This window comes from Antechinus flavipes, chromosome 5 (genome assembly GCF_016432865.1).
Source record: "Antechinus flavipes isolate AdamAnt ecotype Samford, QLD, Australia chromosome 5, AdamAnt_v2, whole genome shotgun sequence".
NCBI classification, from domain to species: Eukaryota; Metazoa; Chordata; class Mammalia; order Dasyuromorphia; family Dasyuridae; genus Antechinus; species Antechinus flavipes.
The window spans coordinates 88,636,584-88,653,312 of NC_067402.1; the positions used below are offsets into that span (position 1 = coordinate 88,636,584).

At 32.6% G+C, this 16,729-nt stretch overlaps 1 protein-coding gene across 3 annotated transcripts in view; it reads right to left on the minus strand.

The window, feature by feature from the left end:
• Positions 1–4,599: 4,599 nt before the first annotated feature.
• The window catches only part of ACTR3B (actin related protein 3B), a 92,713-nt gene continuing 80,583 nt past the window's right edge, over positions 4,600–16,729 (minus strand). For all 3 annotated transcript variants that reach the window (XM_052000581.1, XM_052000580.1, XM_052000582.1), the window contains 3 exons: positions 7,626–7,751; positions 6,223–6,306; positions 4,600–5,505 (listed from right to left, as the gene is read on the minus strand). In XM_052000581.1, the coding sequence (XP_051856541.1) occupies positions 5,410–5,505; positions 6,223–6,306; positions 7,626–7,751 (306 nt within the window). In that variant the 3' untranslated portion in view covers positions 4,600–5,409. The remainder of the gene's footprint in view (positions 5,506–6,222; positions 6,307–7,625; positions 7,752–16,729) is intronic.

The window sequence follows — 16,729 nt, forward strand, 5'->3', positions numbered from 1 at the left end:
CTCAGGTACTTACTAAGGCAAGTCATTTATCTTCTGCCTCAGTTTCCTCAATTGCAAAATTGGCAATAATAGCACTTATCCACAGGTTGTTGTGAAGATCAAATGTGATATTTGCAAAGTAATTAAGTCCAGTGCTTTATAAATAATGGGATCTTAACATCCATTCCTTTATCTCTCCTTCTTTCCTATTCCATCCATCCATTTCATTTCTTTTGATGACACCTCCATACTTCCACTGACTTGGATTCACAATCATGGAATCATCCTAAAATCTTCCTGTACCTCAATCACCATAACCAATCAATTGCTGGGTCTCACACACAACATTTCTCCCATTCATTCCTTTCTCTCAGTACACATAGTTCAGGTATTTTTCCCCTCTTATTTGGACAATTATAATAATTCTCTGTTGTCCTAATTGATTCTCCACATTGCTGCCAAAATAATATTCCTTAGGCAGCAATATCACTGTTATTCCCCTGCTAAAAATCTCTTTACGTTCCCTATTATCTGAAATATAAATTTCTCAGCATGGCATTTAGAGTCCTCAAGAATCTAACACCAATCTATTTCTAGGCTTACTTCATATTGCTATTGTTGCACAGTCATTTTCGGTTGTATCCAACTCTTCATGACCCTATTTTGAGGTTTTCTTGACAAAAATAGTGGAATGGTTAGTCATTTCCTTCTCTAGCTCATTTTACATATGAGAAGACTGAGACATACAGGGTTAAATGTACGTGCCCAGGGTCAAATAGCCAGTAAGTATTTGAAGCCACATTTGAACTTATGATGAGGAATCTTCCTGACTCCAGACCCAGCACTTTACCCACTGCACCACCCAGTTAGCCTAATTCATCTTACTCCAATTAAAGTATCCATTGAACCAGAATAGCTGCCCATTAATTTGACATTCCATCTCCCAACTCCACAATTTTACACAAGCTTAATAAATGCTTTCCAAACTGCAGTAGCTATCTCCCATACCTGGACATATTCAATTCCTCCTCTTCAAATAACTTCTTTTAAGACAGCTCAAATGTCACCTTCTCCTCCAAATCTTTTAATATTCTCTCCCTCCTCAGAATTATGTGGTATTGATTTACCTCTGAACTAGCTGTATTTCACCAATAGAATATAAGTTCTTGGAGGATATGCTTGATGCTGTGTCTTGCAAATAGTAGACAATAAATGTTTGTTGAATCAAATGCCCATCCCAAGGTATAGATTTTTCAGCCTTAATAAAAAGGCTGTTATACTGGAATGAGCCCTGTACTTGGTTTCCAAAGATCTGTATTTCAAATAAGAGTTCTGATTTACTATTTCAATGACCTCTAGCAAACTAACCTTTCTGAACTTTAGTTTCTACATCTGTTAAAATATGAATGTTATGTTAAGTGATGACCAAGGTACTTTTCAGTCCTTAATTTTATGATTATATCTGACTTAACAAGTGAGACTGCTATCATTGTCAGTTATGGTACTGATATAATTATTTTTTCCTCCAATATTCATGCTCTAAGTAAAAGACATTGCAGATAAATTTTAACATTGTAAAATAATTTTCAATTAAGTGGAGAGCTATTTAATAGATAAATATTCTTAATGAGGCTTTCTAGTGGTTTTAAATAAAATGTGCACTCAATCACTCTCATATGTCGCTTTGGCACACCCTGTTTTTTACAAATGAGAAAAGAAAGTGATCATAAAAAATGAATTAATCAGGAGGAGTCAAGATGGTGGAGGAGCATGAAAAAGTATAGCTGAAATTCCTGTAACTCAACTCTGGCAAAAAGATAGAGAAAATATACCAGACTAATCTTGACCAGGCAATCTCAGAAAACAAAACTTAGTGAATCATATTTCCAGTCCACTTCAGCACAGAAAAAAACAAGACCTCTATGGCTACAAGGGATAGGGTCTGAACAATAGTGCACAGTAATGGTGACTTGCAACTTAAAGGAATTGAAAGACATCTGAGATTGTACATCAAGGCAAGATGATATCCAGATTCATAGAGACTGAAAAAAAAATAAAAGAAAATGTGAGGTATCATACAGAAAAACAGATGACCTGGAAAATAGATTGAGGGAAGAAAATTTATACCTCTACAACCATCAGGAAACAGTCTATTTGGGATGCAGGATCTAGAAGGACATTCAAATCATATTCAGTTTGTTATCTTTCTGATCAGTTGAAGGAATAAGAAGGTTTAAAATGGTTATTCCCAAACATAGTACTTTTCCTTTTTCAGTTTAACCAAATGCTACAAAACACAAAGAGCAAGTCAAGGATATGTGATTCACTAGGTAAGTTTATCAATGGCATTTTCATCAGCAATTTGGATAAAAACATAATTGGCAAGTTAATCAAATTTGTAGATGGTACAAAATTGACAGTGGGTTGCTAAAAATAACAGCTTCGTTTGCTTTCAAAGTGACCTGGAATATAGCACATTTCCACATCATACACATGCACACATAAAATCTTCATTTGATGTTCAGGGCTCATTATAACCTGCCCTCCTCCCTACTTTTCTAGTCTTCTTACATCTTATATATCCCCATCATAAGCTCTGTGACCCAGTGATTTTGACTTCCTTGATCCAATCTGGACATTTTGACCAGCTTGTCCTCCCTATCTGGAATGTTCTCCTTCATTATTTCCTCTACTTCCTGGTTTCCCTAGATTCCCTCAAGTTCCAGCTAAAATTTGGCTTCAAAAGGAAGCCTTTCTTAATCTCTGTAATTGTAGTACCTTCTCTCTGTTGATTAATTCAAATTTATCCTGGATATAGCTTATTTATATTTGGCTTTCTGCATGCTATCACCCCCATTTGATTGTGAACTATTTGAAAGGAGGAACTATTTGAGAATCTTTTTTTTTTGGTATCCCTAGCACTTAGAATAGTGCCTGAAACATTGTTATGGTGGTTGTATAGTTTTGTCTGACTCTTCATGACACTATTTGGGATTTTCTTGACAGAGATACTGGACAGTTTGCGTTTCCTTCTCTAGCTTATCTTACAGATAAGAAAACTGGCCAATAGGGTTAAGTGATCTGGCCCGAATCACACTACTAATAAATGTCTGAGGTTTAAACTCAGGAAGATGAGTCTTCTTATCTCCAGCACTCTATTCACTGTGGCACCTAGCTACTTTTCTTCATCTCTCTCCCTTGCCAGTTGCCTATTAATACAGAAGGCACTTTTTAAATATTTATTGAATGATTGCAAAGTGCTTTGCAAACCTCATTTGCTCCCCACAACAATCTTATAATGTAAAAAAAAAAGTCTATTAAAATATTTATTTTTAAATTTTTTTTCAAAGACAAAGAACCCCAATCTAGAAGATAATATTTCTGACGTACTCTGTCTTGGTCAGAATATATCTTTAGTAAAATAAATTATTATGAATACCACATTTGATAAGGGATGTTGATAGGCTGAAAAACACTCTGAACAGGAAAGTGAATGCCACTAAATTGTGATGAAGTAGAATCAATTGGAGGAACTAGAAGTGATGATTATGAATTGAAGCATATTTGGAAAAACTATGAGAGATATCCTCAAGTATCTGGGGTAAAATCATGTGGAAGTGAGATTAGATTTATTCTGTTTGGCCAGAGAGTATCACTAGGAGCAATGGGTAGAAGTTACAAAAAGACAAATTTAGACTTGAATACAAGAAAAACTTTATAATAATTACAGCAATCTAAAACTGGAATGGGCTACCTGAAGTAGTAATGGACTGTCTCTGATTACAAAATCTAGCTGACCACCTATTAGGTTTACTGTAGATGAGGAATGGTTAGAACTAAAGAGAATCTAAGAATCTTTTCAATTCAGATACTGATAGAGTAATGAATCACTCCAGTTCAGCCAATACTTAATTGTGTAGAGCTACTGTACTGTGAGAAAGAAAGAAATCAGCTGTCTCATTTACAGCAATGGGGAAATTGAGAAAGGACAGCTGTAAAGGGAAAGATTATGAGCTAAATTCTCAAACTCTCAGTTTCTGATGTTGTTGGGATAGTTTTATTGTTTCCAAAAAGTATATGTTCCATTTTTCACACTTAAAGAACAAGGCCAAATATTTCATAAAGAAGGAAATAGCTACCCAGTATGGTATTGATACAATGTCTATTACAGTAAAACAAAAGTGAATATAAATTATATAAGAAAAATGAAATAAAATGCAAGTCTGTGAACCTATCCAAAATATCACAAATTAAAAACATACCTTTTGCACATGCGCACAAAATTTTTAAAGTTAGCACTCTATTTTAAGAAAATCATAAAATTATTATTAACACTTTATAAAGAAAATCTGATGAAAGATGAGAACTGAAAAGTCATCTAGCCCAAAATTCTCCTGGGTGTGGGAATTTCCCCAATAAGCTCACTGGATACATAGCCAACTATTCCTCACCTATATAATTCCAGGAATGGAAATGTCATTACTTAACAAAGCAGCCTATTTCATTTTTAGAAAGTTTGTTCTGCAATTTAAAAAATAAGCTGTAAATATCCCCATATATGAATGATACCTATGAGTGGACACACACACACACACACACACACACACACACACACAAACATTTGTAAAGATGTTAACAGCTTTTATTATAATAGTGCAATGTCGTATTCATCCAGTACTCATCAACATCAAAATGTTGTCTTCTATAAAACAGCTTCAGAAATTTCAAACAAAAAAACTAAAATAAATATCAGTTGCAATAATTCTTTACAACACTGTTAAGTATTTCAATTTCATATTACTCCAAACAAATCATAACATTCTCTAGCAGATGTGTAGCAAACATTTTTGTCCAATTTTGTCTTTTTGTCCACAAAGACACTGGCACATGCCTTACAATGAAAAACTCTTTAGAATAGAACTCCATGACAGAAATAGGGACTCGTGCTCATAACTCATCATTCAGTTGTACCAAATACCATAAAATACAAAATGATATGAAATATAAACATCAATTTGTATTGTAATTTTTATTTACAAAAATAGGGTGTGGGAGAAAAGGTTTACATCCCCATTTCCTTTCTAGAGGAAAGAAGATTGCCATTATATCATTTCTCTAACAATTACTTTAAATAATATTTACCCTTTCTCAGAAAATGAGATTTACCTTTTAACTAAAAGCCCACATTTAGGAAGGAAGGATTAGGTAGGCTTAAAACAGTCAGGACATCAATGGCTTTCCTTGAAATGATTTTGGATTGTATGTAGATTCAGTGCTTCATCAACTTTGTGATCCAAGCACTACCATAGTTTATGGACATAAACATCTGATCATATCACTATTTACAGCAAACTTGTATCTTCTGTTTTCAAAGGACACTTCTTGACCTAAAAGAGACTACCTGAATTACTTTTTTTCAAAAGGCAAACACTATGACATAACTCCAAAGACAGGATTGTGACGACAAATGCTAGGGCCATATTCTTCGTAGTCTTTCTTGGTGTGGCAAACTTGAAAGAATTCCGGCTAAGAAAAACAAAAATAAGTTCAGATTACAGACATGCTTCAATAAATAAAATGAATAACTAAAGTAATAACTAAAGTAAATCCAAGTATTTGATCAGGAATAATTTATTCACATGCTTCTCTTTCCCCTTATTACTGTTGTTATTAAAAGCTTTTACTTACAGAATCTATAATACATAATATAATGAGTTTCACAACAAAACTGTTTGATACATAGTGTCAGAATTATTCCCATTTTATAGATGATAAAACTAAGACTCAGGGTAAATCTGAAAAAACACAATTTATTAAGTAACAGAGCTGGGACTAGAATCCAGATCTTATAACTTCAAGTACAAATCCACTACATGGATTCTTTAGAATATTTCACTTTTTTTACTTTTTAGCAGCTTCACCAGATGATGGCTGAAACAAATGGAAAGGAAATCTGCTTGATGCTTGCAGCTTTGATTCACAAAATGATTGAAACTAATAATTAACATGAGATTTTTATATCATTAATGGATTTCATCTAAGCTTTCCCTGTTCCCTAATTAATAAGCATATCAAAAGCTGACTAAGCGAAGGTCATTAATGGCATGACTCATTTTTATGGAGTACAAAGTCAATTATATAAATACACAATTTGAACATTTTCAGAAGCATACTGACAAAATATATTTAAAATCATAAAAGTTAGCATGGAATTTTTAAAAAGCATCTTTCAAATATACTTACAGTGGATGCAAGCATGGAGCCTCCAAACCATACAGCATAGCGCTGCATATGGTGTGTTATAACTTGAACTTCTACAGGCTTAGGCTAGAAAATAAAATATAAAACATTTAGTTCAAACACTATCATTTTTACTCCAATGACCCAAAAGATAGTTCAGTCTGAAAACAAAAAAGTCTGGTCCCTAGTTTGTGTTCCCTTTTTCCTATTACAAGGCGCAATTTTTACCATTATAAAGTAATATTTCTTAGCCATATCTATTTTCAGAACCTTCTTCTTACTCTCTAATGCTGAATAAATTTAAAGAAACTAGTCCTCTGGGTTGTAAACTTAGGCTTTCTCTCCAAAACTCTGACCAATTGAAAATGTAAAAAATTAAATCTAACTGAATTGACTGGATGTAAAATCACTGAATAATATTGCCTCAAACAAGCAGAGAAAATTAAATTCTAAGTGTCATTATGTTCTTATTCCTATAAGTTTTTAATTACAGGTAGTATGTAAGATGGACAGCATTTAAAAGAGGACAAACAGGATGATTGAAAAAGTGTCCAGATCATGCCATGTAAAAATAGTGAAGGAAATAGAGACATTAGTTTAGAGGAGAGAAGACTTAGTGAGACCATAATACTTGTTTTTAAATCTATGAATGGATGTCATAGAAAAAAAGGATCAGATTTGTTCATTTGGCCTATAAGCGTAGAATTAAGAAAAATTAATGGAAGCTGCAGAAAGACAACTCATTATTAGAAAATTTAGGTTTCATGTCAGAAAAACGCTCTAAGAATTAGAGCTATACAGAAATGGAATGGGCTGCCTCAAGACTTCACTAGAAATATTCAAAGGGAAGCATACTGGGGCATGCTATGAAAAGAATTTTTGTTCAGGTATGGAATCAAGTGGATGGCCTCTGAGGTCCTTTCTGATGTATATGTATTTCTTCCTAAGACCAGTAGTTCCAGTCAAAATCTCAAAGAAAGATACTAGAAAGTTATGAAGCATATCTTTGAGAAATACATTCTAATTCCCAGATTATTCTAATTTAAGAGAGTATTCTTAAAGGACTATATATTGTATGAATCTCCTTAGGATATTAGTCATTATCACTACATGCTTGCTATCCCTCAATATAAAAAGGGAATTGCCTTCAAATATGGGTCAGTGACAGCATAAAATTGTTGTTGCTGCATCACTTGATATATCGCTCTTAACTGCATACTTGGAATACATTCAGACAACAAACCTCTGAATGCAATTTCACACTGAGAGTCGGAAAATGATAAAGACTTGTTTTTATTTCACGCTACTAAGCCAAGATTTTTCAGCTTCATGTTATAAGGTAAGAATCACTTATTTTCAACACAGACATTCTACTTATCATACATATAATTCTTATTTTGAACTACCTTTATCCTTCCACCACTGAGCTCCTCACTAAGTTTCAATCTGGCATCCACCACTCTTTTCAAATCTCTCTGCAGTCGACGTCCAAAGTCTCTGAACATTGTGGATCCTCCTGAGAGAACAACATTCTAAAAGGGCAAAAAGAAAAGAGGAAGTCTTCATTTAGAGTAAAATAAATGTTTATTGGGACAAATATAAATTGCTGTAAAATAAATATCGCTACTTGTCTCCCCTCAAAAACAACAACAACAAAAAAAAAAAAATGAACCATTTCATTGAATAGCATGCCTTAAAATTCTATAAAAGAATGTTCATTAGATTCAAAGCTAATGTCTAATTTAAACTAATTTTACACCCCACAAATGTAAATCTAGTTTATCTTCAGAAGCTGCAGGGGCATAGTAGTTAGAAAGCTGGCCTTGGAATAAGAAAGACTTAAATTCAAATCTATCTCTGACACGTACTGGTTCTTTGATCCTGAGTAAGTCCCTTAACTTCTCAGTTAACTATACAACTGGGCAATTCTTTAGAACTAAAAATTGTAAGTTACTAACTTGTAGTAATGGAATTTCTTTCACCTAGGAGTTCTTATACCAAGTCATAGGTATAGTCATCTCCCTAATACTTGTAATACTTTCTGCCATTTAAATTAGATAAAAATTTCCAAGGTGTCACACATCATACAAACTTGCAATATCTTTACACTATGAAACCAAAACAAACCACTAAAATGGATATGTAAATCCTTGTAGTCATTAAAAAATATATGGTCAAATCTAATGGGCACTTAAGATAGGCTGTTCTATATAATCACTGAAAAATTCTCCTCCTGTAGGAAGCAAGAATTATGAATCCCAGAACAACTTTAAAGTTCATTTCAGATTTTGATAATAATGTTCTCCCTATATCATATGATAGCATATTATGGAATGCTCTAATTCTCAGCACTTCTCATTTCATCAGACTTCTAAGTTCATTGTTCTCCTAAAACTGGACTTGTTATCACATTTTACTGGACATGATAAGCTAATAAAGTAACAGTGCTAACCATGAAAAAATATATACTATATGTAGCAGAGTTGCTCTGGGGTGATAAAATTATGTGAAAAAGAAGCAGTCCTATATATTAAATGGAATTTAATGTAGAAAAGTTATTTGACCTCTTTCTTTGACTGAACTACATGTTTCTCTTGAATATAAGTCTGAAAAAGATTTTATTCTTACCATATCTTTATGCCTGTGCCTATGTGTACAGTTTTAAAAGCATTTTTATAAAAAGAAAGCATTGACATTTGGGGAAGAAAAACTCTACAACTGCACAATGGCTCTTTCACTTAAAATCAAATCATCAGTAATTCATGATGTTCAAAACTTTTATTACCAGTTGTCATAGGTTTCCTGACTGTTTGCAATGGTTCATATTACAATAAAAATTTAAAAATCTGTCACAAAGTATTCTTTTGTGGAAAAAATAGAAAAGAAAAGAAATTAATCAGTTCTAAAGAAAAATAAATATGAAATGAGTAAATTTAAAATTTTTAAATGTTTCAGATATTTCTAAAATATGTACTTACATTTTTCTCAAACAAATTACTAAAGGGAGGTTAAAAAACATTTTTAAGTAAATCTATAGGGTGATGAATATGTTTATCAGAAAGATTGACACTTGAATTGTTTTTAATGGTACTTCTTGTTTTTACATCCCCTTTCCAAAAAGCAATCTTGAAACAAAAAAATTTTTAAAGGGGGGAGAGGGAAGGAAAAGTTTAGTAAAACTAACCAATACATTTACCCAATCTAATAAGATATATAATGTTCTTCATCCACAATGTTTTATACTACTTCTGCAAAGAGGAGAGGAAAGTTGTTTCCATTTACACTGTTATAGTATAGATAAAAGATAGTTAGAGTTAGAGACAGAAATATTCCTGGTCTGCTTATTTTACTTTGCAGCAGTTTGTATGTCTTCCCACATTTTTCTTTATTGTTTACATTCAAAATATAATCTTCCATTCCATTCATATACCACAATTTATTAAGCCATTCCTCAATTAATGGACTTTTGCTTTTGTTTCCAGTTCTTTGCTATTATATAACAAACTGCTTTAAAATTTTGGTGTATTGGGGACCTTATGTTTATTTCTGACAACTTTAGTCAAATATGATTGGCAATGGAATCTCTGAGTCAAATGATATAGACATTTTAGTCACTATCTTGTTATAATTCCAAAACTTATTTCCAGAATGCTTAAACTAATTCAACATTTTGCCAACAATGAATAAATACACTGTCTTTTACAATCCCTCCAATGATGCTATAGAGTTTTTGATTAATTACAGGAAAACTGAAACTGAAATAGAGTAAAAATAAAAATAGGACTAAGAGTTTTTCTATAAGAATTTAATTGACTTGCAACAATATCTCATATGAGGATAGTAATCTAATCCTTATCTTATACTCCCCACTATCCCCCATTACCTCAAAGAAAGATAGTAAGAAAACTAAAGTTCTAGAGACTTTTGTTTAGAGTAAAAATTAAATCAGTATATAGCTATTTCTAGAATAAAAATTGTAACCCATAGTTTTATAATATTATAGTTAAATAGCATCTTACATGTAAAACTACATTTGATCTTCAAAATAATTATGTAAATAGTGAGAGCATTTTCATCTCCATGCTATACCTGAGTAAAATAAAGTTCAAAAGGGCTGAGTTACTAGTAAGGGAAGGAGAAGTTATGCCTTGTATTACCAAATTAGTAGTTTTCCAGTCCAGCACAACATTCTAAATAGTACCCTACTGATCTGAAAGATTAAATGCACCTTTTTTCATGGAAAAATTTAGATGGTGTTAATCATCATTAAGAATATCCTGTTAATATAATGAGATCAATTCTAGGCATGTTTAATTTTAGGCACTAACAATACATATTAGTGAGGGTACCTTACAAATAACAAAAAAATAATTGCCTGGAGAGAAGGGAAAAGGTCAGCATTGAAGATTTTTACATTTAAACTCTTTATTGTCATCAAAAAGAAGTGTCTTTGGAAATATAATGGGCCTTTGCATGAATTACATTTCACTAATAAGGCAAAATTATGCCATATTCACAAAGCAATCAGCTTCTTGACTAGTAGAGGGAAAATGTCATCTGTCTCAAAGAAAAGCTAAAATTTTGGTATTTTTAAAAAATAACTAGAAAGCTAAAAAATGGGAAAGTGGTAGACAAAAATGATCACAAATACACATTTTCAAACACCACAAATGTCATTCAGAATATAAAATCTAAAGCATTAGCAAAACAGACATTGAAATTTGTATGAAAGGATATTTATGAGGCAGCTATATGGCTGAGTGAATAAATTTACAGAGTTAGAATAAAGAAGACCTGAGTTCAAATCTGTCTCAGATGTTACTAGCTATCTCATCCTGAGCAAGTAATTTAACTATTGTTTCAGTTTCTTCATCTGTAAAAGGGAGATATCAATGGTCCCTGCCCCCAGGGCTATTATAAGAATATATTTGTAAAGTGCTTTACAAACCTTAAAGCTATATAAATACTATCTATCATATAAATACTATATAATATCTAAATGACAGAAATTATTATTCTCAATTCCAAGAGGTAAATTTACAAGGCAGATCTTATTTGTAAGAGTTCATTAAGTATTTCCTAATGAGGATTAGTTGCTTATGCACTATTATTAATTCACTATTACACTCTCAGAACTGATATAATGAAACAGCTAACATATAGCTAGCTAACATCACAGGTTTCTCTTGTTGAGTATTGTAGAAGATCAAACACATAAGATCAAACAAAAAGATGCTCACACTGGTCCTCTGTACATTGCTCAAACAATAGAAGTCATGAAAAAGGCATATACAAAGCTCTTTGTGTACAGTGGCAAAAGACTCTGGGGAGGTATGGGAAAGGAAAAGGGAAAAAAAAAAAAAAAAAAAAAGGCAGAAGGGTGGGGGAGGAGATAGAGGGTAAGAATAAGGAAGTAGAGAGATAGGGAGGGAAGGAATGAAAGCATTCTGACTTGGGCCCAGGTCAGAGGCAGGCAGGACTTTCTCCTTATAGTCCATTCTAGACCTTCACCTCCCTTTTTATAAAGGGGGTGGAAGAAATCTCTAGAACCAGCATTAACGTTCTCAGAAGCACCAATCTGCTCATTTTTCTTTTCTTTTTTTTTCATTTTTTCAATTACATGTAAAGATATTTTTCAACATTCATTTTTGTTAAGATTTTGAGTTCCAAATTTTTTTCTCCCTTCCTTCCCTCCCCTCTTCTCAAATATAGCAAGTAATCTTATATAGATTATACATGTACACTGATGTTAAATATATTTCAATATTTATCATGGTGTGAAAAAAACCACAAGAAAGAAAAAACAAACAAAAAAAGGTGAAAATAGTATGCTTTGATTTGCATTCAGTCTCTTTCTCCCTCTGGAGGTGGATGTCATTTTTTATTCCAAATGTACTGGAACTGTCTTTACACTCCACATTGTTTAAAAGAACTAAGTCTATCACAGTTGGTCATAAATAATTTTGCAGTATACAATGTTCTGCTCTCTTCATTCAGCATCAGTTCATGTAAATCTTTCCAGTCCACTCATTTTTCTAAGTGAAATCTTAAGTAAATCCTGAGTTCAAGATTTAGATTTAGCTGGAAGAGTTACTAGGATCATTCATAAAACTAAACTTCCTAAGTACCCCCCCCCTTTTAATTTTCTATGACAGACTTCCAGAGTAACCTTTCTAACTAGTGAAATATTCCAAGTCAGAGGGGAGAGCTAAAGTAAAGCTAGAGGCATCATTCTCCCACCCTCATGATCAGAGGTGCTTACACTAATACTTCTCATTTTTAAAAAATGAATCAGCAAAAAAGAAAGACCCTCAACTATAGAAACTTACTATGGGAATAGTGAAGACCAGGACAATAAAGTAACAAGAACTTCTTCTACCCCAAAAAGTAATGTAAAATGGTTCCCTTACCCAGAAAGAATTTACAGAATTTACAAGAATTTAAAAAAAACTTAAAAAGCAAATGACAGACATTGAGGAAAAACTAAGAAAAGAAATTAAAAGCATCCAAGAAAAACAAGAAGACAGAACTAACTTTTTGAAAATTAGAATTGAGCAAGGAGAAACCAGTGAAGTCATAAGAAACCATGGAATAACAAAACAGAATATAAAGAATGATAAAACAGAACACAATGTGAAACATCTTATAAGAAAAAAAAAACAGATTTGGAGAACAGATCAAGAAGAGAAAATATAAGAAAAACTGGACTCCAGTTTTCAACTCCAGCTGTGACCAAAAAAAGAACCTTGACACAACAATATAATGAATAATCCAAGAAAACTGTCCTGGGAGGCAGCTAGGTAGTGCAGTGAATAGAGCACCAGCCCTGAAGTCAGGAGGACCTCAGTTCAAATCTGGTCTCAAATACTTAACACTTCATATCTGTGTGGCCCTGGGAAAGTCACTTAACCCCAATTGCCTCAGCAAAAAAAAAAAAGAAAGAAAGAAAGAAAAGAATAGAAAATTGTCCTGGAATGATAGATCTGAGAAAAAAAATAGAAATAGGAATATTACTGCCAAATTTCAAGACCCCCCAAATGAAAGAGAAAACTTTACAAGACGCAAGAAAAAAAATTCAAATACATTAGAGCAACAATTAGGACTTAATTAACAATTAGCAGCCATAATAAAAGGCTACAGGTCCTGAAATCCTATACATCAGCAATCAAAAGAACTAAGCCCACAGCCAAAAATATCCAGCAAAATTATCCATAATATGGAACAAAGAAAATTGACATTCACCACTACACACCTTTCAGAGTGGCTAAGATGACAGGAAAAGATATAATAAATGTTGGATGGAATGTGGGAAAACTGGGACATTAATGCATTGTTGGTGAAGTTGTAAACTGATCCAACCATTCTGGAAAGCAATCTGGAACTAAGCCCAAAGAGCTATCAAACTGTGCGTACCTTTTGACCCAGCAGTGTCTCTACTGGATCTGTATCTGAAAGAGGTCATAAAAAAGGAAAAAGGACCCACATGTGCAAAAATACTTGTAGCAACCCTTTTTGTGGTGGCAAAAATCTGGAAACTGAGTGGATGCCCATCAATTGAAGAATGGCTGAATAAATTATGGTATATGAATGTTATGAAATATTATTGTTCTATAAAAAAATGACCAACAGGACGATTTCAGAAAATCCTGGAGAGACTTACACAAATTGATGCTGAGTGAAATGAGCAGAACCAGGAGATCATTATATACAGAGAAATAAGGTATGTCATTTGAATATTGTCCTAAGAAAATATTTACTTATTTTTCATTATAGAAATAATTTAAAATTAGCCATATGCTTCATTAGACTAATAATCTATGTCCTATAGATATAGATTAATCTTAAAAAGTAAAACTACTGTTTTATCTTGAAACACTATTCTCACACTTGGGCAAAAAACCTGGGAAAAATATTTGCATTTAATTCCATATCTTTCTTTTTGGTTATTTCTTCCCTTGAGAAATGTACTTTAAGATGCCTAAATAAACAAAAAAAAAGTCTGTGATAAAAATTTGTATAATTATCAAAATAACTTTTCAACCAATCACTGGAGTTTATATTCAAAATGTCTTCCCAATAGTATATCTAAGTGACATAATCTGTTGAACTTATAGTCATTTAAACTGAAGGGTGAGACAACTACAAATAAATAGACCAAGTGGATTCTACCCCTCCTTCCTTCACTCCTTCTTACACCTGGTTTCTCCTATGATATTTTCTATTGTTTAATCTATTCATAAAGAGTATAATTAATAAATTTTTGGAATGAAAAGTCATTCTCTCAACCATGTCATTTTCTCTTATGAAATTTGATTAGATGAAGACAATAACACTATTTGTCATATTGAAAAATTGTTTGGAGTAGGAAAAGTTGGGAGCCTGACAATTGACTTTGTTGTAGATGGCCTCTTCATTTGTCTCCTGACAGAATAAAATTCTGGCCTAGAGGAATAGGATTGGAGCCTAGTAAATTATGTTCCTTTCTGTTATGTAAAACTCTATTGTGTTTTAAATTTAAGAGAAAAGAGAAAATTTAGGGAGGTTATTTCTAAATTAGGATATGCAGAGTAGCAGGCAAGTTTGAATATCCAACCAATCAATTAAAAAGCATTTATTAAGCATTTACTATGTTCTAGGTATCAGAAATACAAAAACAAAAGTCAAACAATCCCTATTTTCAAGGACTATACACTTCAACATAGAAATAACATGTGTATACCTAAGGATGAACAGAATAAATTTCATAAAAATACAAGGTAGTTGGAGAGGGAAGACATGCAGTTTGTGGGATCAGTTAGGGTTTTATGTGAGGTTATTTGAGCTGAATCTTAAGAGGAATTAGTGATCCTATGAGATGGAGATGAAAAATGAATGTATTTCAGGTATGAAACCATGTGTGAGAAGCAGAAATAATGCCAGTTTGGCTAGAATGCCAAATGTGGATTTCAGCATGATATGTACTAAGGTTAAAAAGATAGGTTGAAGTTAGGGTGAAAAAGGCAATAAAAGTTACAAGAGTTTATATTTTATACTAGAGGCAATATGGAGACATTGTAGTTTACTGGCTAGGAAAGGGATATGGGTCAAATCTGTGTTTAAAGAAAATCACTTTGGCAACTATGTAAAGGATGCACTGGAGTGTGACAGACTTGAGGCAGAGATAATAATCTATCTAAATTTTTTTAATTAAAATTTTTGTTTCATGTTTATGATTTCCAATAAAGAAGGGTTCAATCTTCCCAAGTAGCTTTTTCATTAGCAAACCATTTGATATCTATCATATACTCAAAGAAAAGTTAATATTTTATATGTATAGAAAGAGGAAGAGAAAGAAGAAAGGAGAGGAAGGAACAAAGAGAGAGAAAGAGATAGAGACAGCCAGAAACAGAGAGACAGAGAGAGAGAATGAGAATGAATAATATTTGATGGTGGTGTAACAGTTCTGAGTAAATTCTCAGGATCCAAGCCTAAAGAATGCAGTGACCCATTATACTATGCACTGGTTAGATGACATAAAGAATATTGGTATTCATCATTTAAGAGGAATACTGGTGAACTAAAGTAAATTCAGAGAATGAATTGTGAAGGATGGGAGAAGGAAAGGGAGGCCCATAGGGGATGGTTTGATGAACTGAGATGTTTAGCCTGGAAAAGAAAGAAAATAAGGGGACAAAAATGCTAACTTGAAATATCTGAACACCTGCCATGTAGGAGAGGGATTAGACTTATTCTGTATAGCTCCAAAAGACAGAGCTATGGCCACATTATTCCACTACTCAAAAACTATCACTAGCTCCCGATTATCTACACCAAATGAAGTTAAAATTCTTTAGTTTTATAGAAGAGTATGACTCTGATCACTCTTTCTAAATTTGCCCTTATTCATTTTCACATATTTTATACTACAATCAAATTGTTGTATTCATCATCCTCAAAATATATTCTATATCTCACTCCACTTAAATATAATGTTTATTTCAGCACACTGAGTTATTTCCAAACCACATCTATTCTAATGACTAATTTTTTTCTTGTAGTAAAGTTTTTAGTAAATAATAAATCAAAGAAGTAAGTGTATGAAGCAAAATTATATAAGATGTTCCAAAAGCTCTAGTGCATTTTTAAGCTATTAAAACTTAATTATCAAGCTATTAAAGCTTAAAACTACCCTAAGACTTTTAGGACATCTTGTGTAATTATCAATGTAACTTTTCCAACAATCACTGGTTATTATAAAATAATAATTTTAGGAAGCATTCAGAATCCCCTCCAATAGTATATTTAGAAAGCAAAATCTATTGAACCATGACTAAAATGTTCTCTTTAAGGAGTGCTATGGCAGTTACAAAGGTTACTTCTACTAAACAATTTATAAGCTAACTTTCATAAAATAAAATATAAGAGTAATAGTAAGTGTTTACATTGCACACAGATGACTTGGAGATCAAGGAGCTATTAGAATGTGTAACTTGGTCACCAATTTCAACAGTATAAGGGCAGGGAGAGCTCA